This window comes from Nicotiana sylvestris, chromosome 7, assembly GCF_000393655.2.
Source record: "Nicotiana sylvestris chromosome 7, ASM39365v2, whole genome shotgun sequence".
NCBI classification, from domain to species: domain Eukaryota; kingdom Viridiplantae; phylum Streptophyta; class Magnoliopsida; order Solanales; family Solanaceae; genus Nicotiana; species Nicotiana sylvestris.
Genome location: NC_091063.1, coordinates 168,391,221 through 168,417,308, shown reverse-complemented (window position 1 = coordinate 168,417,308; position 26,088 = coordinate 168,391,221). Strand labels below are relative to the sequence as shown.

The window sequence follows — 26,088 nt, the reverse complement described above, 5'->3', positions numbered from 1 at the left end:
GTATAGTGTGACCTAAAACAGTACTGATTGTTAAGTAGCTGTCTTTTTAGTGTGGCTGCTGGAACTTTGCTGTTCAACTTAAAAGTATCTGCTCCTTCATCCAAGTTGTGGTTTAGGTCAATTTTTTTCCATAAAGCCTAGTGGTCAACGATTTCTTGAGCCGACAGTCTATTCGAAAATAGCTTCTCTACCTATACAAGGTTGGGATAAAGTTTGCGTACATACTACCCCCTCAGACCCATATGTGAGACTATACTGGGTATGTTGTTGCAAGCCTAGTGATTAATGAAGTAGGTGAAAATTATATAAAATGAACGTTGCTCGAGATCTTGGCGTGAAGAGTTATCTTGTACGGTAAGTTGTGTGAGAAACAGGTATCCAATCAGATAGTCGAGGTATAAGTAAGCCAATTCGAACACCATCACCTTGATGTGCAGAGTTATCTGGTATGTATATCGGTGTGAGAAGTAGGTATCCAATTGAATAGTCGAGGTCGAGGTATAAGCAAGCTGATTCGAACGCCATCACCTTGGTGTGCTGAGTTTTTTGGCAGATATGTTGGTGTGAGAAGTAGGTAATCAATTAAATAGTCGAGGTACAAATAAGCTGGTTCGACACCATCTATTATTAAGAGAATGCATCTGTGGTTGGACGAAGGACCAAGCTATACTACCACATATGTAGCAGGCCTATATTATTAAATGTGGAAGTATTGTATGTGCTGAAGAGATATGCATTCTCATCATTTACGACTTGATAAATATTCTTAAAGAACCATAGAATTTAAGAGAAATAGAAGGAAAAAAAAAACAAATATTGTATTAAATTTATACGTGAAGTGTTCATCATTAGGCGCCGTCTGTCCTTGGATTGTAAGGCATCTTTGCACATGTTAAAACTTTAAGAATTACCTAAATGCGAGAAGCTAAGGTCAGGACAACTTGCACTATATTGTGCAACTAAAGTTTCTTGATAGCTATTACATTCACTCGATATTTAAAAAAAATAAAAATATTTACACAATCAGATCGCTTGTAAGGTGATTATGATAAATGAATTCAAGTTAAACAAACTGATAATATAATAATTTTTTTTTACATCATTAGTGTACTTTAATAGTGATAGAAGGATAGTTACCGTTATTCAGGGACGTATCTAGTGTAGAGGCTATAGGTTCACCCATAGCTTTCACTCATATACTGTATTTTCGTCCAAAAAAAATATTAAATATATACAAATAATAAATTTTACACCCACTAAGTTAGATGGAATGTGGTAGAATTACTAATTTGAACACATGAAGTTCAAACCCTAGATCCGCGTCGGCCTTATCATCAAGTTACATTTAATGCTAAACATAGAGATTTATTTGTTATCAGTAATGGAGCGAGAGTTTTCATTAAGGAAGGTCAAAATATAAAAAAGTCAACCCATGAAAAAGTTAAAGGGTAGCAACATATAGTGTATATTCATATAATTTTTTTAACCTAACTATACAATATAATTTTCTGACGAAGGGAGTACTTGCGGCTCCACCACTGCTTGTAACTCCCTTATTAATTACCTGATTGTAAATATTTTATACGATCATTACATAAAACTTAAACTCTAGATAAATCTATGGGTAGTATTAATAACTACTACTATCGCATATATCAACCACATATTCAACATATTGCTATACTGTTTGAAAACACGTTATATGTCGGAGATGGATTTATGAACTCATGATATATAACTATAATTTGTGGCTGTTCTGATCAAAGCTGCAGGTTTGAGGCGCATCATAATATCTCACTTATAAAACAGACAGTTAAAATTAAAGTTGATAATCAGAAGCTTTTGAACCTTTTTAATAAATAGCAGAAAATGTACTTTGTTAAATGCTTAATTTTGGTGGTTGTTAAATTAATTTGCATGGACCATTTCTTGTTTTAGGCTTTGAAACCTAAGTTAGGGAAACGTGTTAGATTTTTATCCTCTGTCATTTGGTTCCTTAGCTGGATGAATTTGAATTATTATATGGTCCCAAATATTTTATATTAATTGGTTTGCTAGGGCATTAGAAAATAGAAAACAATAAGCTAAAAGAGGGAAAAGTACAAATCATAGTTAAAATTTTGATTCTATTGTTCACCTTGTGCAAATAAAAAAAAATTACTCCCGTCAATTTCCATAAATATGCAATGAAAAGTAGATGAAAATTAATTATGCAGCCAAAAGAGAAACAAATTCCCGTGTTACTTACAAAATTCTTAATCATGTTAAAAAATTCAATTAAATTAGAAGATGGTTAAATCTGAATTGGCTAAATGCTAGTGAAATAAACTATAGTTGAAAAGGAGTTGTAGATATGTAGTTAGAGCTGTCAATATGGGCCGCCCAACCCGGCCCATGTGGACTTTAGCAATTGACGGGCTGGGCTAGCCCACCATTTTGATTGGTCTTATAATGGTCAGCCCACCCCAGTCTTATGTGGGCCGCGAACCCCGCGGGTCAGCACATCATTTTTAAAAATATAATTTTATATTTTTTCTTTAAGTTCTGACCTAAAAAAAGATAATTATTTAAAAGTTAAAAAATTCGCAAAACTTAATAACCTTTTAAATTGTTACAATATATCACAATAAATACTAAAAAAGTAAAAGACAAGACTATATTTCATTCACTAAAAGTCAAAACTTAAAACAAACTATTCAAGAGAACGTTCATGATACTTATGAGATATCCAACGCATCATCTTCATCAAACACATTTGAATCCGCTTATGACAAGGTTGTCTTAACATCTTCACTTTCATATACAATTCATATGCAATATTAATTAGTTAAATATTAAAAATAATTAAATTTTAAAAATTAATAATATTTATTCACATAAAAAATATTACCAGTTTGAGTTCGGGAAAACCTGTGCAGCCAATTTCAAGTAGTAACAAGTGTTTGGACATTTTCATAATAAATGTAACTTTTGTACTTTGTAAGAACACGCCACAAATGCTAAATGTTGATTCTGATGGTACAAATGGTAATAAGAATGCTAAGTACATCACGCACCGTCATTAAAAAATCGGGATATTTTCTAGAATGGTCCTTCCAATACATTACAACATCATCTCTTGAAACTTCTCAAGATCAAGTTTTGGTTCCTCTTAGTAAAGATCCAATTCTGACTTTCCATCTCTAAAGGCAGTATACTTTTTATTTTTTATATATTTTAAATAAATATTTTATTAGGCCCACGGGCCGGCCTCAGTCAAGCCTCACGGACCGCGGGCTTACTCGGGCCGGGCTTAAGAGCCTCGTTTTTAAACGGGCTCCAAAAATTCTAGCTCAGCCCTGCTAAATCACGGGCTGGGCTGGTCCAACGGGCCAAGCCCATATTGACGGTTCTAAAGTTAGTGAAAATGAAAATCTAATTTTAACTTCAGAAAACTACGGAAAAGATTAAACTAACATTAGAATTCACAATTTATAGCTTTAAGCAACCATGTCTGAAATAATATTTTGCGACATGTTTCGAGTATGGGGTACAGTCAAACCTCTCTATTACAGCTTCAATTGTTCTAATATTTTTTGGTTGTTATAGTAAAGTATTGTTATAGAAAACATATATTATAATATAGTATAAAAACCGGTTCCGAATAAAACTTGACTTTTTTAATAAATGGTTGTTATATAGGAATGTTGTTATATTGAGGTCCGATTGTATTACGTTTTCTATTGACTTCGTTTTGGATTGAATGACAAGGTGAGTAATAGTTTGAAACCCTTGACTTGGGACCTACTTTTATAAAGGGAAAAAGGCCAAAATTGTACCTATACTTTGGATAATTTGTTACGTTTATACTTGTTTTTACTTTCCGTCTAAAATTATCTCTACCGTTAACAAAGTAGATAAAATCATCCCTAACCCAGCGGATTTCCAACGTGGCAATGGGATCCACCACTTAAACTGCCAACTGGGCAATTATCAGTCCAAATTATTCAAAGTATAGGTACAATTTTGACCTTTTTCTCTTTTATAAAAGTCAATTAAGCTATTTTTGGTAAGTGCCTACAATTAATGAAGACATGAATAAATGCTTTTATGAGTATATATATTATATTGATGAGTATGATAGTTCGGCATACTATATTATATGTATCAATAATCTGATAATTAATCTTTAAGAGAGTCAATAAATTAATTAAAATATATTATTTATACCTATTAGTATTTTAATACAACATCATCCAAAATATTCCAACTATATGTAATGGTTCTAAAATAAAAATATATTACTTCACTCATAATTTGTTTGAACTACGTATTAAATTTGTTGTATCTTAGCCTTGGACTGCCTTGTGTCGGTTGTTTGGCCAAATTTGAAAAATCAACGTAAAACATAGGGGACCAAACATAATTGTTAAAATTGCAGAGAGAACTTTAATATTTATGTTAGTTATATATCCTTACCTTTGGACTTTATTAATCATACTTATACCTCTTTATTTTGGAAAAATTATTATCACTATATAAAATCATACTCGTACTTTCTATAATTCCAATCGGTTTCCTTTTAAAGTAAGACTATCATGACATATGCAACGATTTCCTAATTATATTATTTTAAGTAATATATTATCGCCTACTAGCTAGGATAATTAACAGTGTTATAAAATAATATCACATTTAAAATTACTCTCTGATAGAAATTAATTCTTTAATGGCTTGGAATAGTTAATCTCAAATTCTCAACATAAATCTCGCATAAAATAATATGTATTAATTCTTTCATCATCGACTTTAAATAATACCTTCATTCGGGAATCTATGTATTATTTTATCGAGGGATTAAGTGTGGAACAAGAGTACCTGCATTATCAATAGAAGGATTAAACTATTTAAAAATAAAAATTTCTTTAATTGTTGGATAGTTTATGTAACCATTGCGTATTAATCTTTTCATTATTAATCACGTACAAGAATATTTTCATTATTAATCATCGCATAAATAATTTGTGCATTATAAACGTCACATATGTAGTATGTGAACCAAAGTGACCAGGCCGAAGCCAGAGACCAAGTTACGGGTTCGATTAAACCTAGTAATTTTCGTCCAACTCTTTATTTATCTTAGAAAATTCATTTAATATATATAAATTATTAGTTTAGAATTCAATAACTCTAAAATTCTGAACCAAATTGATTTGTACTTCTTTCCGCTGGTCATTTATATAAAGGATCCAACCACTACCTAATTACTACTGCCCATTTATAGCTGATTTTATAGCACTAGTTTTGTACCTGTAAGTACTATTTCGAGTGTTAGACTCTAAAAATAGAATCGTATAACCTATAGTTTCTTAGCCCACAAAGTATATTTCACTGAAATAAATGGAAGAAACACTATTATCTACTGACTACATACTAGAGCTGAAAGCCCTTTTTTATCTCAAGGAAAATGCCAATCATTTTTTTCTTAACCCACAATTAACAGGTATTTAAGGTTTAATGAATAGAAAAATTATATTGTGTATATACGACTCTTTTTATATATAAAAATTTAAATTGTTGAATTCTTTTGGAATTCTTGGCTTTGTTGCTATCGGTGTTTACAGTACCAGATTATATTAGTTTATCACGATTAATTGTTATAATAATATAAGAATATGTATTAATTAACTATGTTTATTGATAATAGTTTATATAAAGATAGTGTCATGTATTTGTTGAATTAATATATATAAACTATAGCCTATAGCATGAGCTGATATAGCCTTATGACTATGGGTTCAACTGAACCCGTAACTTCATCACGGATTATAGAAATATCCATTTAGTAAAGACTTACTAAAATCTCAACAAGTAATATATCTGAACCCATAATTTTAATAGTATAATGGGTTTAATGCTGCAAATTTTAAAAGTTGAACCAATTAAATTTAAATTCAGAATCCGTCTCTAAATTCTATATGTGTATGTAAGTTTTTTCTTCAGTATATATGCATGAGTTAATACTCATTTGCTTTCCTTAAATACTTCCTTAATCATTTGAAGTACTTCACTAAATCCTGTAATTTTGTGACAGATTAGAAAGGGTCAGCCTACTTTTGTAAATTATTCTTTTCAACAACAATTTTGAGATACTGTGTAAAGAGGGAACCTTTATGGTAAAAGAACATTATAATAGGAATGAAAATTTCAAAAACAAAAATGAATAGATTAATTTTCTCTCTAAACTTTTTGTTTCTCCCTTTACTAATTTGTCAATATCTTTATTTCTATTGAACCATAAATCTTTTCTAAAATGTATTTTACTTTCTTTTTTTTTTACATCAAAAGGAGTAAGAATGATGCCTTTTTCTGGAGTTGATTGCTTGGATGATCAGTGAAATTGTGATAATTGGCCATCAAAGTCATCTATCTTTTGTTTGTCTTTCAAAAATTATTTTACTTTACCTGATTACTTCAATGGTTATCTTTGTCGGATTTTATATTTTTTGATAAAATTTAATGATGTGGCAAATTTAGTTTTAAGAAAAAGATGGTTAAAATACTAATTTAGAATAAAAAAGTATATTAGAAGATTATAAGTTGAATATGTGTTATTAGTAAGTAAGAAGTTTGACATTTAATTGTATATTATTAAAAATATAGGAATATGAAACTTTTTAGATTTAACACACTTTTGATAATTACATTACCTTGAATAATGAATATTTAAATGTTTTTAAACCGATCTGCATGCAGACATGTGAACGAAGTTTAAATGCCACTATTTTCGTCAAAATTTGTTCTTATATTTTACTTAATTAATTTGCCTCAGATCAGCTTCTTGATTCAGTATATAAGCGTTCAAGCTTTTTCCAACGTGTTATAATGACTGGCTGGAATAGGTAATGTGCCATAATTTATTGCACAAAAAACTACGAAAATGCATTTATAATTGAGGAAATAAATGACATTTAAGCACCACGGCCACCTTTTTCAAATCTAAAATGTACTGCTAGGCAAGTCAACTGATGTCTCCACATCAGGTCCAAATAAAATTTTGATCATCTTTTAATTATAATTACGTTTCTATCCTAAGTAAAAATTGGGTTGATTATATCATAGTATGCCTATGATAAAATAATTGGTTCGAGTGACGTAACTGGTAAAGTTGTTGTCATGTGATCAGGAGATTACGGGTTCGAGTCAAGGGCGGACCCACGTTGAAACAAGCGGGTTCAACTGAATCCGCTTCGCGAAAAAAATACTGCTTATATATATATATATATATATATATATATATATATATGCACATTCTATTGGAAAAAGACAAATTTCTGTTATATTATTGCAAATGAACCCATTTGACGAACACGAAGGCCGTGGAGCAATGGTCGAGCGGGTTCTAGTTCAAAAAGTTCCGAGATCGAGTCCATGTGAATGTTTGATTTCTTTCTATTTGAGCAAATACAAAAAATAACCACGTATGCTATATTTAATCATTTGATTATCATACAACTTTCTTCCTTTTATTACACTTTGTTAGTTTTGTTTACGATATAGTTCTCTTTTCTTTTTGGTTACTTTATTAGTTTATAATTTATATGTATAGAATTTCCTTTTGTTATTTCTTTAAGAAATTATTAGATTTTTTTGAAGTATGTTAGAGTTTAACAAATTTAAAGAAAAAAATTTAAGAGTATATATTTGAAAGTAAAATTTATAAAAAAAGTACTTGTTTTGTTAAAATTTAAATTTGCTGATGTACAATTCTCTTTTCTTAAATAATGACATCAACATTGATATTCCTTTTTCCAAATGCTTAAAAATGATGTACAGTGTCGACTTTACTATGGTTGTACCATGGCTTCACAATAATATTTGTCCCCGTTTATGAAAAATTCAGCGTCCGCCACTGGTTCGAGTCGTGGAAATATCCTTTTGCAGAAATGTAGAGGAAGACTGCATAGAATAGACTCTTGTGGTCGGGCCCTTCCGACCGTGTGCAACCCAGGAGCTTAGTGTATCGGGTTGGCCTTTTAGTGCCTATGATAACATTGGCATAACAGATACTTCCTCCGTCCCAAACTACATGGTGGTATTTTTGGACACAGAATTTAAGAAAAAAGAAAAACTTTTGAAATTTGTGATCTAAAACGAGTTAGATATATTTGTGTGACTATAAATCATCTCATTAAAAATAAATGAATAGTTTAAAGTCAAACTATTTCTAAATAAAGAAATATTGTACTTTTTTGGATAGACGAAAATAATATGACTGATAAATTGAGACAAATGGAGTAGAAAATTGATAATTTGACACAAAGATCCTATACAAAGGAAAGGGTCTATAACTTGGTAGTTGACATGCATTTAACACAGAGCCTTGCAAGAATTTTACTGAATGGAAATTACAATCTATTAAAAATTAGAGACCTCTCTCGGCCGTTACTATTATATATAAACTCTACAATTACATATGCTACATGTTTTGTACTTTGGAAATCATTGTGCGAACATAGATCTAGACATTAAATTCTTTTTTTAAAATTAATAAAAAGGAAAAAATGTTGAATAAAAAACTCTCACTATTTCAAAAACTCATAACGGTCTTATAAAAAAAAAAGGAAAAATGACATTGTATAATCGCGCTCTCAAAATAATAGCTGAATATATATATATATATACATACATATACATTCTGTATTTTATATATATTTTTTCGGCTACCAAATATAAATAATTTATGGCGCGGGTTAAAAGTGAAAAAAGTCCATAAACTCCCTTCTTCTCGTATATTGTTGTCATCTCCCACTCGTGTTGGATGTTTATAAATATCATATTGATTTTATTATGATTAAATAAAAATTAATATATGAATGCATATTGATTAACTTCAATTTAGTGATAAATATATTGAGGACACATATTATATGTATTCATAAAATTAGTGAAAATTACCTAGGAGTGTTCACGAGTTCTCCTTCCACTTTTTGTCTTCTTGCATTCACCTTTATTTTTTTTTCTGTACCATTTTTTCTCATTGTGTAGACTTGTCATCTTCTTCGTTAATTAAGTTGCTGCCATTGCATCAGACAAAATTAAAAAATAAATTTTGATTTATATGTACTGCCAGTGTAAGTCCTTTAAACCTATTGTACAAAGTAATTTGTCTTATTTATATATTATTAATCTCGTTTTCATGGATAATCACTACTGTAATTATCTTTGAGTTTAACTAATATACACACCGATAGTAATAAAGAAATATTGTATTATTAGGTCATTCAAAAAATAACTTTCGGTAACAAACATGGATTGGTGACGGAAAAATAAAAAAATAACCTGTTACAGCAGGTAAAAATAATGTGATTGGTTATTTTTAGTTAAACTCACTATATTTTGGATTTAAGTGTATATACATTGAAAATATTAAGTTTTCTTAAAACTACTAGTGAATTTGAATATATGATATCATGTTAGTTACCGTAGTTATCAAACTATAAACTAATATTTATCAAGAGATTTACCTATATGTATTGTATCGTACTGTTACTTTAGATACAATATTTGTTTAGATTGTTACTTAAATTTTATTATTTCGTATCGCTAAATTTATTGCTAGGTAACGATGAAAAATGCCACTTTATAAAACGACGGATTTGGTATGGCGGTGGCGTTACCTTGCTTTTTTCTCTCACCTCGCCCTTCCTTATTAGTATTAAATATTCATATTTTATACTTTAACCTACCTTTCTAATATAATAATTCTACTCAGTATCTTATTATTTTAATAATATTTTAAGTTTATTCTTCATATTTTTGGTGTGTGACTTCATGAAACGACGGCAAATGATACAATCTATCCAAATGTTGTGTTCATGAAACAATACAATACAATACAATTGTCACGACCCGGATTTTTCACCATCGGAAGTCGTGATGACGCCTTCTAGTGAAAGCTAGGCGAGCCAATTATGCCAATTACTTAACCGTTTTCATATATTTTAATCCTTTAACAATGGTGAACAAACATCATAAAAACAACGAAATTAAATAAGCGGAAGAAACGAAATGTATCCGTTAAATTTTAATACCAACACAATTCCATAAACTAGAAAGCTACCCAGATCTGATATCACAATTTCACAGACGGTCTAAGAATACTACAAATAAGGGTCTGAAAAGTAAATACAAGCTGTTTCAGAAATACATAGAAGAAATAGTATAGAAAGATAGAAGGAGACGCCAGGGCCTGTGGACGCCTGCAGGACTACCTCGGGTCGCCTGAATGGACTGAAGACAACACACTCACTGCTGTCTAAAAGCTGCAGCATCGGGATCTGCACACAGTGCAGAGTGTAGTATCAGCACAACCAACCCCATGTGCTGGTAAGTGCCTAGCCTAAACTCCGCGAAGTAGTGATGAGGCTAGGACATGACTACCACATAAACTTGTGCAGTTAAATCATATACAGCGGAAAATAAAGGCAGAAATGTACAGTTAAGGATAGGAGGGGGAACATGTTGAGGGGAACATCAAGTAATAATAGAAGGACAGCAAATAAATATAAGGAATACCAAAGTCCAATTATCAACAAGAATCAAAAATAGAAGACAAGTGCACGGCATCACCCTTCGTGCTTTTACTCTCGTCCTCACCATAAAATCAATAAAATCAGAACGGCATCACCCTTCGTGCTTTTACCTCACATAATCATGGCACGGAATGATCCTTCGTGCATTATCACTCATATCATGGCACGGAATTGTACATCGTGCAGCATGGCATCACCCTTCATGCATTAACACTCTCAAAGAAAACATACACGGCATCACCCTTCGTGCTTTACACTTTTCCTCACCCAAGAAACAATCACAAAGCAATTTGGGAAAGGGAAATCAATAACATTTCAATAAAATCCCGGAAAGAGAACAATGGCATAACAAAAATATCCCGGTAAGGGAAACAATATCATGAAAATAACGTCCCGGCAAGGGAGATAATATCAAAAGCAATAACATCCTGGCAAGAGAGACGATAAAATAAACCTTTTCTCTTTACTACAATTTCTTCACAACTCATTTCTCAACTTGAGCCAACGCTCTACAATGATCAATTACCAATAATACTTCCACAAGCCTTGTTCAACAATAGAAGTCATCATATAAAGCATGAACAATACGAAACAGAGTCACATTAGTCATAGTATAAGACTCACGGGCATGCTTGACACCAACTTATAGATACTTGTCACCATGCCTATACGTCATACTTAACAATTAACATGTAGCAAATAAGACACGACTCCTAATCCCCCAAGCTAAGGTTAGACAAAACACTTACCTCGATGCCCCGAATACAATTCAAGTCTCAACTACCGCTTTATCTCTTGATTCCACCACCAATTCACTTGTAGATAGCCGCAAGTTACTTAACCATATAAATAAAGGCTAAATGAATCAATTCTAATGCATGAAAATAGGTTTTCTAACATTTTTCCTAAAAAGTCAAAAATCGTCCCAGGGCTCACATGATCAAAACCCGAGGTTCGAACCAAAACCCGATTACCCATTCACCCATGAACTCAAGTATATAATTTATTTTGAAATCGGACCTCAAATCGAGGTCCGAATCCTTAAAATTTAAAAAAACCAAGTTCTACCGAAAACACCCAATTTCTCCATGAAAACTCTTGATTTTGAGTTGAAATCATGTGAAAAGATGTTAAAGATTAATGAAAACGAGTTAGAAATGACTTACAATCGATTTGGAAGAGTACTTGTCTTTGAAAAATCGCCCAAAGGTGTTTTACGTTTGAGAGGGTTTGAAAAATGAGAAATTTTCGACTAAGTTATGATTTAGCAGGTTGCAGATGTCGCAATTGCGACCAGGGTTCGCAATTGCAAACCCTTAAGGAACCTGTTGACTTCGCAAATGCGAAGGATATGTCGCATGTGCGACATCGCATTTGTGATACATAGGTCGCATTTGCAACTTCTGGCATTAACTGAAGACTTCACATTTGCGAAGTGTCCTCGCAAATGCGAGATAAGTCTGGACTAGGGTTCTTCGCATTTGCGACAAAAACCTCACATTTGCGAACCCTGCTTGCATCGCAATTGACAACACACCAGCAATTCTCCTAAGTCCAATTTCACTCTGTGGTCTATCCAAAACTCACCCGAGCCCTCGGGGTTCCAAACCAAACATGCACACTAACCTAAAAACATCATACGGACTTGCTCGTGCAATCAAATCATCAAAATAACATCAATAACTATGAATTAAACCCCAAATTCATGAAATCATTCAAGAACACCAAAATTTCCAATTTCTCAACTTTAAGTCCGTTTTATACCAAACTGTGATAACCCAAAAGATAATCACTTGTTTTAGAAATAAATTATGCGTTCCGAGGTCTTAGAAACCACTTTTAACATCACCTCAATTTGCATGCACAGTCCGGGCGCGTAGCCGGATAGACATTATGTGAAAATTTGTGAAAATGATGAATTTTGATTGTAAAATGAATTAATTTGACTTCGGTCAACATTTATAAAAGGACACAGACCCGTGATTTGACGGTCCCAGAGGGTCCGTAGGAAAATATGGGACTTGGGCATATGCCCGGAATCGAATTCCGAGGTCTCAAGCCCGAGGAATGAATTTTTAAAGAAGATTGGTTTCTAAAATTATTTAAGAGATTTGCAAATGAATTGTGATTAGAACTTGATGGTATCGGGCCCGTATTTTGGTTCCGGCGTCCGGTACAGGTCTTATATGTGATTAAGATAAGTATGTGAAATTTGATAAAAAAAACGGACTTGAAACGACGTGAATCGGATTGTTTTTGAGAAAATTGAAAATTTGAAGTTCTTGAGAAAACTTCATGATTTTGATGCTAAATTCATAGTTGTTGATGTCATTGTAGTGATTGAATGCACGAGCAAGTCCGTATGATGTTTTTAGGTTGGTGTGCATGTTTGGTTTGGAGCCCCGAGGGCTGGGTGAGTTTTGGATAGGACACGGGGTAGATTTTTGAACTTAGGAAATTGCAGACTTTCAGTTGTGCATTGCAGGCCTGCAGGCTTCACATTTGCGAAGCCTGGCTCGCAAATGCGAATAATGGCCCAGTCCAGCTACCTCGCAATTGTGAGGAAATCTATCGCAAATGTGATGCCTCCCCTCCCAGCCAGTAGTCGCAAATGCGACCCAACCTTCGCAATTCTCATCTCACAAATGAGAGAGGCTGTTCGCAATTCCCAAGCTAGCAGAGGTCGGGGTTCGCAATTGCGAACCCTGTTCGCATTTCCCATACCTACGACCTGCAATTTTTATACTTAGCTGAAAATCAACCATTTTTCATACTCTTTCAAAACCAAAACTTCCTAGGGCGATTTTTCAAGAACAACTCTTTTTTCAAATCGATTGTAAGTCAATTTTAACTCGTTTCCTTCAATCATTAACATCTTTTAACATGATTTCAACTCAAAATCAATGATTTTCATGGGAAATTTCCAATTTCTCAAATTTAAGTCCGTTTTATACCAAACTGTGATAACCCAAAAGATAATCACTTGTTTTAGAAATAAATTATGCATTCCGAGGTCTTAGAAACCACTTTTAACATCACTTCAATTTGCATGCACAGTCCGGGCGCGTAGCCGGATAGACATTATGTGAAAATTTGTGAAAATGATGAATTTTGATTGTAAAATGAATTAATTTGACTTCGGTCAACATTTATAAAAGGACCCGGACCCGTGATTTGATGGTCCCAGAGGGTCCGTAGGAAAATATAGGACTTGGGCGTATGCCCGGAATCGAATTCCGAGGTCCCAAGCCCGAGGAATGAATTTTTAAAGAAGATTGGTTTCTAAAATTATTTAAGAGATTTGCAAATGAATTGTGATTAGAACTTGATGGTGCCCGTATTTTGGTTCCGGTGTCCGGTACATATCTTATATGCGATTAAGATAAGTATGTGAAATTTGATAAAAAAACGGACTTGAAACGACGTGAATCAGATTGTTTTTGAGAAAATTGAAATTTTGAAGTTCTTGAGAAAATTTCATGATTTTGATGCTAAATTCATAGTTGTTGATGTCATTTTAGTGATTGAATACACGAGCAAGTCCGTATGATGTTATTAGATTGATGTGCATGTTTGGTTCGGAGCCCCGAGGGCTCGGGTGAGTTTTGGATAGGCCACGGGGTGGATTTTTGATCTTAGGAAATTGCAGACTTTCAGTTGTGCATTGCAGGCCTGCATGCTTCGCATTTGCGAAGCCTGGCTCGCAAATGCGAATAATGGCCCAGGCCAGCTACCTCGCAATTGTGAGGAAATCTATCGCAAATGCTATGCCTCCCCTCCCAGCCAGTAGTCGCAAATGCGACCCAACCTTCGCAATTCTCATCTCGCAAATGCGAGAGGCTGTTCGCAATTCCCAAGCTAGCAGAGGTCGGGGTTCGCATTTCCCATACCTACGACCTGCAATTTTTATACTTAGCTGAAAATCAACCATTTTCATACTCTTTCAAAACCAAAACTCCCTAGGGCGATTTTTCAAGAACAACTCTTTTTCAAATCGATTGTAAGTCAATTTTAACTCGTTTCCTTCAATCATTAACATCTTTTAACATGATTTCAACTCAAAATCAATGATTTTCATGGGAAAATTGAGTGTTTTGGGTAGAACCTAGGTTTTTCAAAAATTGGGGATTTGGACCTCGATTTAAGGTCCGATTTTAAAATAAATTATATATCTAGGTTCGTGGGGGAATGGGTAATCGGGTTTTGGTTCGAACCTCAGGTTTTGACCATGTGGGCCCGGGGTAATTTTTTACTTTTTGGGTAAGTTTTTGAAAAACTTATTTTCATGCATCGGAGTCGATTCATTTAGCGTTTATTGATGTAATTAAGTAACTTGTGGCTAGATATGAGCGAATTGGTGGTGGAATCAAGAGGTAAAGCGATAGTTGAGACGTGAATTGTGTTCGTGGAACCAAGGTAAGTGTTTGGTCTAACCTTAGCTTGAGGGATTAAGAGTTGTGTCTTATTTGCTACGTATTAATTGTGGAGTACGACGTATAGGCATGGTGATGAGTATCTATACGTTGGTGTCAAGCATGCCCGTGGGTCTTGTACTGTATTGTTATGACTCCATCGAGGTTTATTGCGCTTCACATGCTATTATCATTATTGTTCCATTGATGGGATGTTATTGTCATTATTATTTCCTTGTCGGGATGTTTGTTTTGATATTATTGTTCCCTTGTCGGGATCCTTTTGTGATTGGTATTGATAAAAGAAATGGGAGCGGGTTGCACACCTGCACAAGATATGTGAAATGGGAGCAGGTTGCACGCCTGCTACGAGATATGTGAAATGAGAGCAGGTTGCACGCCTGCAACGAGATATGTGAAATGGGAGCGGGTTGTACGCCTGCAACGAGATATGTAAATAGGAGCTGGTTGCACGCCTGCAACGAGATATATGAAATGGGATCGGGTTGCACACTGCAATGAGATACATGAAATGGGATCGGGTTGCACGCCTGCAACGAGATGTGAAATGAAAGTGAACTCTGCATTTCTTTTCCCTATCCGTGTTAGTAATTGGACTTTTGGTTCCTTTATATTCTCTTGATATTCTGTTGTTATCTGTTATTCCCCCAAATCATGTTTCCCTTGCCCAATTTTAATTGCAATTATCTTCTTCTATTTCTGTTGTAAATGACTTAACTGCACAGGTTTATTTAGTAGTCTGGTCCTAGCCTCGTCACTATTTCGCCGAGGTTAGGCTAGACACTTATCAGCATATGGGGTCGGTTGTGCTGATACCACACTCTGCACTCTTTTGTGCGGATCCCAGTGTCGTAGAATTCGGACCGCAGTGAGGTTGCTGCCTTCAGTCCAACAGGCGACCTGAGGTAGTCCTGCAGGCGTCCGCGGGCTTTGACCACCTCATATCTATCCTTTATTTCCTGTTTCACTTCTTTGATTCAGAAACCGTATATCTTTATTTTCAGACTTTGTGTTTAGCACTCTTAGATCGTCTGTGGTACTGTGACACCAGTTCTGGGTGATTAAGGCTTAAAGAGTTGTATTAGATTTATATTTCAGATATTTTACTACATTTCTTTTGCTTATTCTAAATATCCGATGTTTTTCACATTATTGCTTTATAAATGTTAAAAGGGTATAAAAAATGGATAAAGGTAATCTGTTCAATAATTGGCTTGCCTACCTCACATTAGTAGACGCCATCACGATTCCCGAGGGTGGGAAATCCGGGTCGTGACACAAATCAATTTCGATCTTTACCAAATTTTTCAGATTTAACTTAATTATTATTTCAAACTTGTACCGGGTTCCGGAAGCAAAATACGGTCCTGATACCATCAATTTCAAACATTTTTCATTTTAAAAAAAAACTCTTATATATTTTAGAAAATAATTTTCTTTAAAAATTCATTTCTCGGACTTGAGATCTCGGAATTCGATTCCGGGCAAATGTCCAAATCCCAAATTTTTCTACGGACCCTACGAGACCGTCGGATCACGGGTCCGTTTACCAAGAATATTTACCAAAGTCAACTTAAATTCATTTTTAAAAGCAAAATTTATTCTTTTTCACAGATTTTTACATAATGGCTTTCCGGATACACGTCCGAACTGTGCATGCAAATCGAGGTGAGACAAAAAGAGGTTTTTAAGTCCTCGGATCACAGAATCAACTTGTAAAACAAGTGGTGACCTTTTGGGTCATCACAACAATGCAATATAATACAATATGATACATTATGAAACGACATGTAACTACAATCCAAACAAACAGTTAAACTTTTATTTATCTTTTAGGTGATCTGATACCGTAAAAACTTATTTATGATGTTAGTATATAGTAGTTAAAAACTCTGTAATTAAGAAGGTTTATGCCGTACATGTCAAGGTTGTATGCCTGTCAAAGCCTGATCCTCACGTTTTTAGGGATGCTAACCCCTTTAATTTAATTTCTTCTTCCTCTTCTCTGGCATATATTACATTGAATACTGAATGAGTTAATATGCAGGTCCACTGATTTTAACCAAAGAAAAAAGACTGTTTCTCTCTGTGTGCTTTTGTGTGTGTATGTAAAGTGAAAAAGAAGTTTCAAATGGACCTAATTCAGGGGTTCTTTTACTAATGCTGCTCTGATTCTATAAACCCAATTTGTACTGTAAGTCCATTTATTATAAGAGAACTACCCATAGGTCATTAAGCAGCAGTTGCAGCAGCAGCAGCTTGATTCATTACTCGTCATTAGCCCACTACTACCTCGTTCTTTATATATTTGCTATGCTGCTCACCCTCTCTAAAAATGTCAGTGGGTACGTGTCGAATCCTCCAAAAGTAGTGAATATTTGGAAGATTCGGCACGAGTGTGGCAGCCATTTTGGATAGTTCGCGCAACATAGTTAATTTGTCATCTTCTTTGCTAAGGCATGGCACATTATATTGCAGAGGCCGCAAGGACATATCTAGGTTAAGGGGTATAGGTTCACGTGAACTCATGTTCCTCTCCTTAAATCATGTGTATCGCAATGTTATATTTCTTTAAATTACTAAAATATATATGCGTGCACTTATTCTTAAAGACTCATATGGTGCAATAATTATTAGGTGTAGCTCTACAAGTGAAATTGTTGGTTCAAATCCTACTTCAATTCGGACGGTCTTATTTTCGTCACGGAGTATAGATATGTATGTGAAAATCAATATAATTTCAAAAAAAGTATAATTTTAAACCTACTATTTCAAAATTTGTAGTGGGTTCATGGTAACAGACTAAAGTTAAGCTAGTTAAATGTAAATTCTAGATTAACTAGTGCATCCATCATCTTGAAATTCTGGATCCGCCTCTGCGGTCAAGTCAGAAATTCATTAGAAGGATTTAAAAAATCGTAATACTAAATGCATGTCACTATAGGATTAATTTGAACGTGTGATCAAAAGTATTTTTTCAAAATTCCTTTGCACTACACTAAAATATACTCTCATGTTAAAGGGAATTCAACATTTTATAATACTCCCTCCATTACAAAATTTTTAGCATGCTTTCTTTTTTAGTCTGCATAAAAAAGATTGTCATTTTACTCTTAATGAGATGATATATAATCTCACAAATATTTATGACTTGTTTTAGCTAGATCACAAATTTCAATTCTTTTTATTTTTGTTAAACAACATACTCAGTCAAATCCTGTAACATAAATTAAAATGAAGGGAGTATATAATCAGAAAAAGGATCATTTCTATTTGATTAGCACAGTATAATTTTTCGACGACATGAATTTACCGACATATTGTCGTTTCTTATGATTTTTTCTAGAGTTACATCTTGATCTTAGATAGTAATAAATAGAGAGAGACTCAAATTAAAGGCTGTAGAAGAAACTAAGTACTGCATACTAAGAAGTAGTAGTAGTACTAGGGGGAAGAAAGTAGTTAATTTGTCAGAAAATGAGAAGAGAGGCGTGAGAGTAGCTCAAGGCAGCTTGTCTGATTTTTTGGCCTTTAGGGGACCATACTCTTCTCTTAGATTGTGACCTTTGATAAAAATCATAATTTTCTTACACTCCTAATTAACATATAATTAATCATCCATGTTTAAATTTTACTTAAGGTGAATAATTAGAGAAGTGAAAACAAAATTTCTTTGATTATCTTAACTTCTATACAGAGACAATATAAAAGAATTTTATACAATTGAATCATTAAGAGTAATTACACATTATAATTTTAGAGGCGGAACCAGGATTTGAAGTTATTGAGTTCGGAATTCTAGTATTTTTATGTTACTGAGTTCTAAAGTAAGAATTTATACATATTCAATGAATCTTTTAAGACAAATATAATATTTACAATAAAGTTAATGCGTTCGGTCGAAGCATCTAGCTCCGCCCTTGACATAATTGCCTAAAATTAATAGATTATACATTAATCTAGGCAAACAATATGGTATAACAGATTATATTACATTAATAGTATAAGTTTATTTACGTTGTTAATGTACAATTTAAATCCCGCTTCTTTTACCACTTGAAAATCTGAGCAATCTGGTTGGTTGACTACCTAAATTCTTACCTTGTTGGCAGTTCTATTTTTCCACCTTATAATTTTCTCCTCATTTTTCCTTCTATTACCCTCAATGTATAACAATACTCTTTATATTCTTTCTAGTTGTCATGGTTCCAAAAAAAATTGATCCGAAATACTTGTTATTTATAAATTTAAAAAAAAACTAATTAATTTTTTGCATCTTTACCTTTTCTCTGATAAAAATTAAGATAGATTAATATACATTTTAATTAACTTGTTTAACTCGCATGCAAAAATCAAACATGACAAGTAAAAGAGATAGAATAGAGTAAATAAATAAAAAACTTCTTTTACCACTTCACTAAATGAAGTGAAGTGAACTTTATTAGTACTACATAAGGATTAAGTGATCTCAAATTACACCTATAGTTAATTATGAACACATATTTTACATATGGTTCTTTAAATATATCATTGGAGTGTCCTTGTTGAAATTTAACTCTAATAAAAACCACAATTAATTAGTGCACACTAGTACCATCTACCCCACCCCCACCCCCACCCCCACCCCCACCCCCACCCCCACCTCCCAAAAACATCCAAACCTAAAGAGGAAGTCCTATTTATGAGTTGCTCCCAAAAAGTGAAGCATAAAACACAACAACTAATTCTTACTCTCCCAATCCATCTCTTTCACATATTGACACAATGCTAAGCACTGACTACTTCTATCCACAAATGTAGTAAACTCTCCCTACAACATCTTCTTCTCATTTTTCACTTTTGTTTCTACAAAACAAACCAAGAAAGTTTTCATACTTTTTCAAAAGGACAAAACCCTAATTAACCCTTTTTTTTAAGGTGGTCCATAGTCTTGATCGAGTAGTACTGGTCCAATACTAGATAAAGAGAAAGATTAGTGTCAATATATTAAGGGGTTAAAATTTGGGTGTTTTCTTGGATCTTTGCCTTGTTTAGAAGGAAAAAAAAAATATGGACTGGAATGGAAATCTTAGACCCTTTGTTTCTCGACCTGCTCCTCCTGATAATTCTTTCAATCTCCTCTACAGCTACAATTATGATCAATATCCAGGTAAAGATATAAGAAAAAAATGTCTTGTAATTTATTTTTCTCGTCTTTTTTTCGTTTTTCTTATGCCTAGGGTCTACCGGAAATAGTCTATCTATCTTCACCGGGTAGAGATAAGGTCTGCATACACATAACCCTCCTCAGACTCCACCCGTGGGATTTTATGGAGTTTGTTGTTGTTGTTATTCTCAGAAGCTATCATGTTAGTCTTCATTTATATATGTTTATTGCGCGCGTTTCACATTATTTTCACATTTATTCTAATCATTTTTCAGTCCCATTTCTTAATATATAGGTTTTCTTTTCATGATTTGATCTTGAAGCATGTTATCTTAGTATAGATAATTGCCATTTTATTGTGGTCTTTTAAGGGATTTTGTTTTTGGCCTAGTTCCTCTATAATTAAGAAGTACTATATTCCAAGAATAGATGAGTGAGCTAAAAAAAATTAAAAAAAAATTGAGTTTACACTAAGTTCAAAATGGCAGAATTATGAAGTTTTCGTTTTCCATTGATGCCTTTAATAATTGCTGATTTTTCTCATTTTCCTAAAGAAAGTAAAAACCAAGTGTTAGTTACAAACTTTGTCAGCCTGAACACTGCCCATTTCTCACAACCATTTATTTATATGCTTTCTTGAGCGAGGGTCTATCGGAAACCGTTTCTCTACCGTCACAAGGCAGAGGTAAGGTCTGGATACATACTAAACTCTCCAGCAAACCCATGATTTGAAGGTTACGGGTGCACTTTTGCATTCAACTAAAATTTGCTTGTATATAGGGTATGACAACTAATATATTAGTATTATTTTTGAAAAGACATATATACTTGTATACATGAAAAATTTTGTCGAAACTTTCCGGGTGGCGGCGGTGACCCCCTCTCTCTTTACAACGTAGGTCCGTCTCTGCTCCCCGAAACCCACTTGTAGAAATACACTCGGTATGTTGTTGTTGCATATCTTTACATGCTAATATAATCTTTGGTATTTTTTTTTTTTTTTGTTTTTTTAAAGGTATGGAAATGAAGCATGCAATGCAAACACAACAAGGTGGAGTGCTCCCAACAATGGACAAACTGAACAACAACTTTGCCATGAATCAGTTGGATAAGAAGAAAAGATTGACAAGTGATCAGTTAGAGTCACTTGAAAACAGTTTTCAAGAAGAGATAAAACTTGATCCTGATAGGAAAATGAAACTAGCTAAAGAACTTGGGTTGCAACCTCGTCAAATTGCTGTTTGGTTTCAAAATAGGAGAGCTAGATGGAAGTCTAAGCAGCTCGAACGACTCTATGATTCTCTTAAACAAGACTATGATTTAGTTTCTAGGGAAAAACAGAAGCTTCAAAATGAGGTCAGTTTTGAGAAATTCTCTCTTCACTTTCTTGCATCCATGCACTTCATGCAAAACTTAAAACTTTTGTATATTTTTATGCTATCTGATGAATTGTGCGACCGTTTTATCTAAAAGTATGAAGAACAAATTAAGTACGTGTTCTCTTGTGGGGGGAGCGTGACTCTTTTTCTTTGAACCAAGTACATAAAGATTCTTTTGAGAAAATGACACTGTATAACCGCTTTCAAAATAATAGCCGAAAATATATATTTTTTATATATATTTTTTTTCTTTTGTGTGTGTATATATATATATATATATCTATATATATTCTATATGTTATATATAAAAATTATACTGTACAAATTTTATACATTATTTTGGCTACCAAATATAAATAGTTTCTATCGCGGGATAAAAGTGATATACCCCAATTCTTTTTGATAATGGGGTGACAGTGAGATTAGAACTCAGAATTTCTACTTTTTTACTATGATGAACGGACGATTATCTCATCTGAAAGATTAAGTTGGGAAAGAGAACATATATTAATTAAGTACTTAATTATGTCTTCAATACTTCTTATATCTCATTCTTTGAAAATTATTTTCCTATGTGATTCACCCTAAACCTATACTTTGGTGTTTCTTCGTGATGTTAATGTTTTTTCAAATCAATATCTAGTTTATGTAGTCACCTAAATTAACTTTCCTCTGCTAATGGGAAAACAGAAGATGGTAATGGAAAACAACGGTGGCTTAAAATATTCAAACTTTACATAATTTACCGATTAAATCTACTGTTTATTTTTCTTAGCTGATATGTCTATACACTTATCATACATGTTTATATATATATATATATATATATATATATATATATATATATATATATATATATATATATTATACATAGATCATACATATATTATATATTTGTCAATTATATATAATTTAAGCGATTGATTGAGCAGCTACTTAGTGTTTTGACAGTAAGATTGTTCCCAAATTTAAAGCTAGAAAGAAATAGTAAAAAAAAAAAAATGATTGGGGTTTTAGGATACCTATGTCTAATGATAAGATAGTCCTCAACGAATCCTTGTCTTTTTAAGAAAATAACCTATTTTTATGAAACTTAGAATAATAGTTGCTATTTTGAGAAAAAACAACTATTTTAGAGTAATATGGCGTCATTGTTAGTTAGGCTCGCATTATTTGGAGCCATAACTATGGAGACAACTTTAACTTCAGTTGTCCCCATCATTATAAAGCAAGGTCGGCTTAATTGAATGCAAATAAATAAATTTAAAAAAAAAATTGAGTCACCTTATAACTTGTAATAAAATTGAAATTGACGTTTCATACAACATTGTCCCTTTTTTTTCCTTTCCTTTCCTTTTCTTTTTGAGTTTTCTTTTGAATTTAATTATCCTCTTTCATGCAACTAGAATTTTTTCCATATGTCTTTTTCCCCCACTAATTTATACACACTAATAATATAAAGATTTGTAATATGTTATAGCAGATAATTTGTCTTATTTTTATGACTTATTAATCCGGATAGTCATAATTATCTTTTTAGATGACCTGATAGTGTAACATTTGAGCCGAAGGTCTATCGGAAACAGTTTTTCTATCTCACATGAGGTAGGGGCCGGTAAGGTCTGCATATACCCCACCCTGTCTAGACTCCATTTGTCTGATCACACTAGGTATGTTATTATTGTTGTTGTTATTATTGATTTGATAGTAAACTCTTGTTTTTCTTATAGGTGTTGGCATTAAGAGCAATATTGAAGGAACAAGCCACAAAAAAACAAGTGAATTCCACAGTATACACTGAAATATCAGGTGAAGAGACAGTGGAAAGCACATCAATGCCAAGTTCAAACAAGACAAGAGGAATTACTACAAGTAACCATCAGAATAATAATATGGCTGAATGCAGTTATGTTTTCAACGTTAATAATGTTGAAGGGTTTAATCCAGTTATGCCACCATATTGGGTTTAAATTAGCACTAATAATTAATTAGTGTTTCTTTTTCCAGGCACTAACTAAGTTTTAGTAGAAGATAGGTAGTGAGCTGGTATTTGTTCTTTAGTAGAGTTAAGTTGATAACTTGATGTTATAATTAAGATTAGTACTTTAATAGTAAGTGGTTGTTTTGATTAATTAGGACCAGACTCTTGTCATGAGTATTAGTGTAATTGTAAGGTAGTATGTATTATTATTTGTTGTATTGACATTAATGTCATTAGTTATAATACTTTACGACTCTTTATCATGCGTGTCAAGCTCCTCAATCAGAGGCGGACATGAGATTTGAAGGTCGGATGTGCACTTTTGGATTCAACCAAAATCTGTTAGGTTTTTTGCTATCATTGTATATAATGCATGCTTGCTTGAAGCCGAGGGTCTATCGGAAATAGTCTTTCTACCTGCACAGCGTAGGAGTGAGGTCTGTGTACCAGAGGCGGATCAAGGATTTGAAGGTCGGGGGTATACTTTTGAATTCAACCAAAATCTATTTTGTATATAAGATGTTCATTACTAATATATCACAATTTTCTAAAGGCATATATTGAAAAAATGAGAGAATGAATTGAAGATTTCTGCTTTTGTATATTCAAATTATTGTGTTGTATTAAGTGTACAAGCCCAACTTTATATACAGAAGGAATATTTTAGGCCAGCATACTATATTGCCAAGTGGCAATGTCCTATTAGCTAGGAAAGTTGCACATAAAAGAAATACAAGGATGGAGCAAATAATTAAAATACAAAGGTATGGGGAGTATGGGGAAAATAATTAAAAATACAAAGGTGACATGTGTTGTACACTATGTTCTTACAATAGCTGAAGAAGGCCCAATCTGAAGAAGGGTGACTATCAGATTTCAAATCTGAAGAAGGCCCAATCTCAAACCCTCACGTCCCAATTAGGCCCAAGGCCCAAAATACCACCTCAAGGCTCAAACCCTCACGTCCAAAACCGAATGGCCTCAATTGTGTCTATCATCTTCATCGACTCCAACACCCCCCCCCCCAAGTTGGAGGCGGTAGAAAACACACCCAACTTGCCCAAAAGATGACGATGAAGAGGTCTGTTGAGTGGTTTGGTGAAGAGATCTGCCAACTGGGCAGAAGATCGAACAAAGGTTAACGAAATCAGCCCAGCAAGGTATTGGTCGCGTACAAAATGACAATCGATTTCAACGTGCTTCGTCCGTTCGTGAAAAACAGGATTTTTTGCTATATGAATTGCTTCTTGGATATCGAAGTGAAGAGGGACTGGAAGAGAAATAGGAATTGACAAATCCTCAAAAAGATGAACCAACCATGTGAGCTCTGCAACCACTCGCCGCATAGATCTGTATTCTGCTTCGGCTGAACTGAGCGAGATGGAAGTTTGCTTCTTGGATTTCCAAGAGATCAGAGAAGTACCAAGGGAAATGTAAAACCCACTGACCGACCTCCTCGAGTCCGGGCAGGTGGCCCAATCAGAGTCACAAAAGGCTAGGAGCTTGAAGGAGGAGGAAGCAGACATAAAAAGCCCAAGCCTAGGATCTTTGAGCAGATAGCGAAGCACACGGAGTGCTGCATCTAGGTGTGGTTGTCGAGGGTCCTGCATGTACTGACTGAGGTGCTGGACAGTGAAGGATAAGTCTGGTCGGGTGTGAGTGAGATAGTTAAGTTTGCCAAGAAGATGACGATACAAGGTGGGATCCTGCACTGGTTCCCCTGTGTGAGTAGACAAACGAGTAGATGAATCGAGTGGAGAAGAAACATGTGACAAATGGAGAGAGTCAAATTCTTGGAGAAGGTCTAAAGTGAATTTGCGCTGAGAAAGGAGGAGTCCATCTGTTTCTCGGGCAACTTCCATGCCTAGAAAAAAATGTAAGTCCCCGAGATCTTTTATTTTGAATTCTTGATTGAGAAATTCTTTCAAAGCATGTAGTTCTGTGTTGTCATTTCCTATCAAGAGTATATCATCCACGTAGATAGCCATTATAGAAATGGAAGAAGCTGACCTTTTAAAAAACAGGGAATAGTCGTTGAATGAGTGAGTGAATCCCTTAAAATTCAAAGCAGTTGTAAGTTTAGCATACCACTGACGAGATGCTTGTCGTAGCCTATAAATTGATTTCTTTAACTTGCATGCATGAGTAGGTGAAGTAGGTACAACCCCGGGTGGGAATTTCATGTACACTTCTTCATTTAGATCTCCATGTAGGAAAGCGTTATTCACATCTAGCTGGTATAGACCCCAACCTTTCTTTACAGCAGTGGCTAGTATGCATCTAATTGTGGTCATCTTCACCACAGGTGAAAAAGTTTCATTGAAGTCTATTCCCTCTTTTTGTATGTCTCTTCTAATGACCAATCTTGCCTTTAGTCTTTCCACACTCCCATCTGAATGGTGTTTAACCTTATACACCCATTTTCATGGTAAAGCTTTCCTCCCGGGTGGTAATTCAACCACTTCCCAAGTCTTATTAAGTTCAAGTGCCTCAATCTCTTTATTCATTACTTCTTGCCACCCTGGGTGATGTGTTGCCTGTAAATAGTCCTTAGGTTCTTGTATATTGGACAATG

General features: G+C 33.8%; 1 protein-coding gene across 1 annotated transcript; it reads left to right on the top strand.

Moving 5' to 3' along the window:
- The first annotated feature begins 19,733 nt into the window (after nucleotides 1–19,733).
- Nucleotides 19,734–23,773, top strand: LOC104210782 (putative homeobox-leucine zipper protein ATHB-51). The gene is made up of 3 exons (XM_009759747.1): nucleotides 19,734–20,156; nucleotides 21,169–21,509; nucleotides 23,263–23,773. The coding sequence occupies exons 1-3, from the start codon at nucleotides 20,057–20,059 to the stop codon at nucleotides 23,500–23,502; spliced, it is 681 nt and encodes a 226-aa protein (XP_009758049.1). The 5' UTR covers nucleotides 19,734–20,056; the 3' UTR covers nucleotides 23,503–23,773.
- The last annotated feature ends 2,315 nt before the right edge of the window (nucleotides 23,774–26,088 follow it).

Excerpts from the sequence above, each read along its gene's own strand:
- LOC104210782 (XM_009759747.1), top strand. The coding sequence starts at position 20,057 with ATGGACTGGAATGGAAATCTTAGACCCTTTGTTTCTCGACCTGCTCCT. Across the intron at positions 20,157-21,168 it reads CAATTATGATCAATATCCAG|GTATGGAAATGAAGCATGCA; the intron begins GTAAAGATATAA and ends GTTTTTTTAAAG. Across the intron at positions 21,510-23,262 it reads AACAGAAGCTTCAAAATGAG|GTGTTGGCATTAAGAGCAAT; the intron begins GTCAGTTTTGAG and ends TTTTTCTTATAG.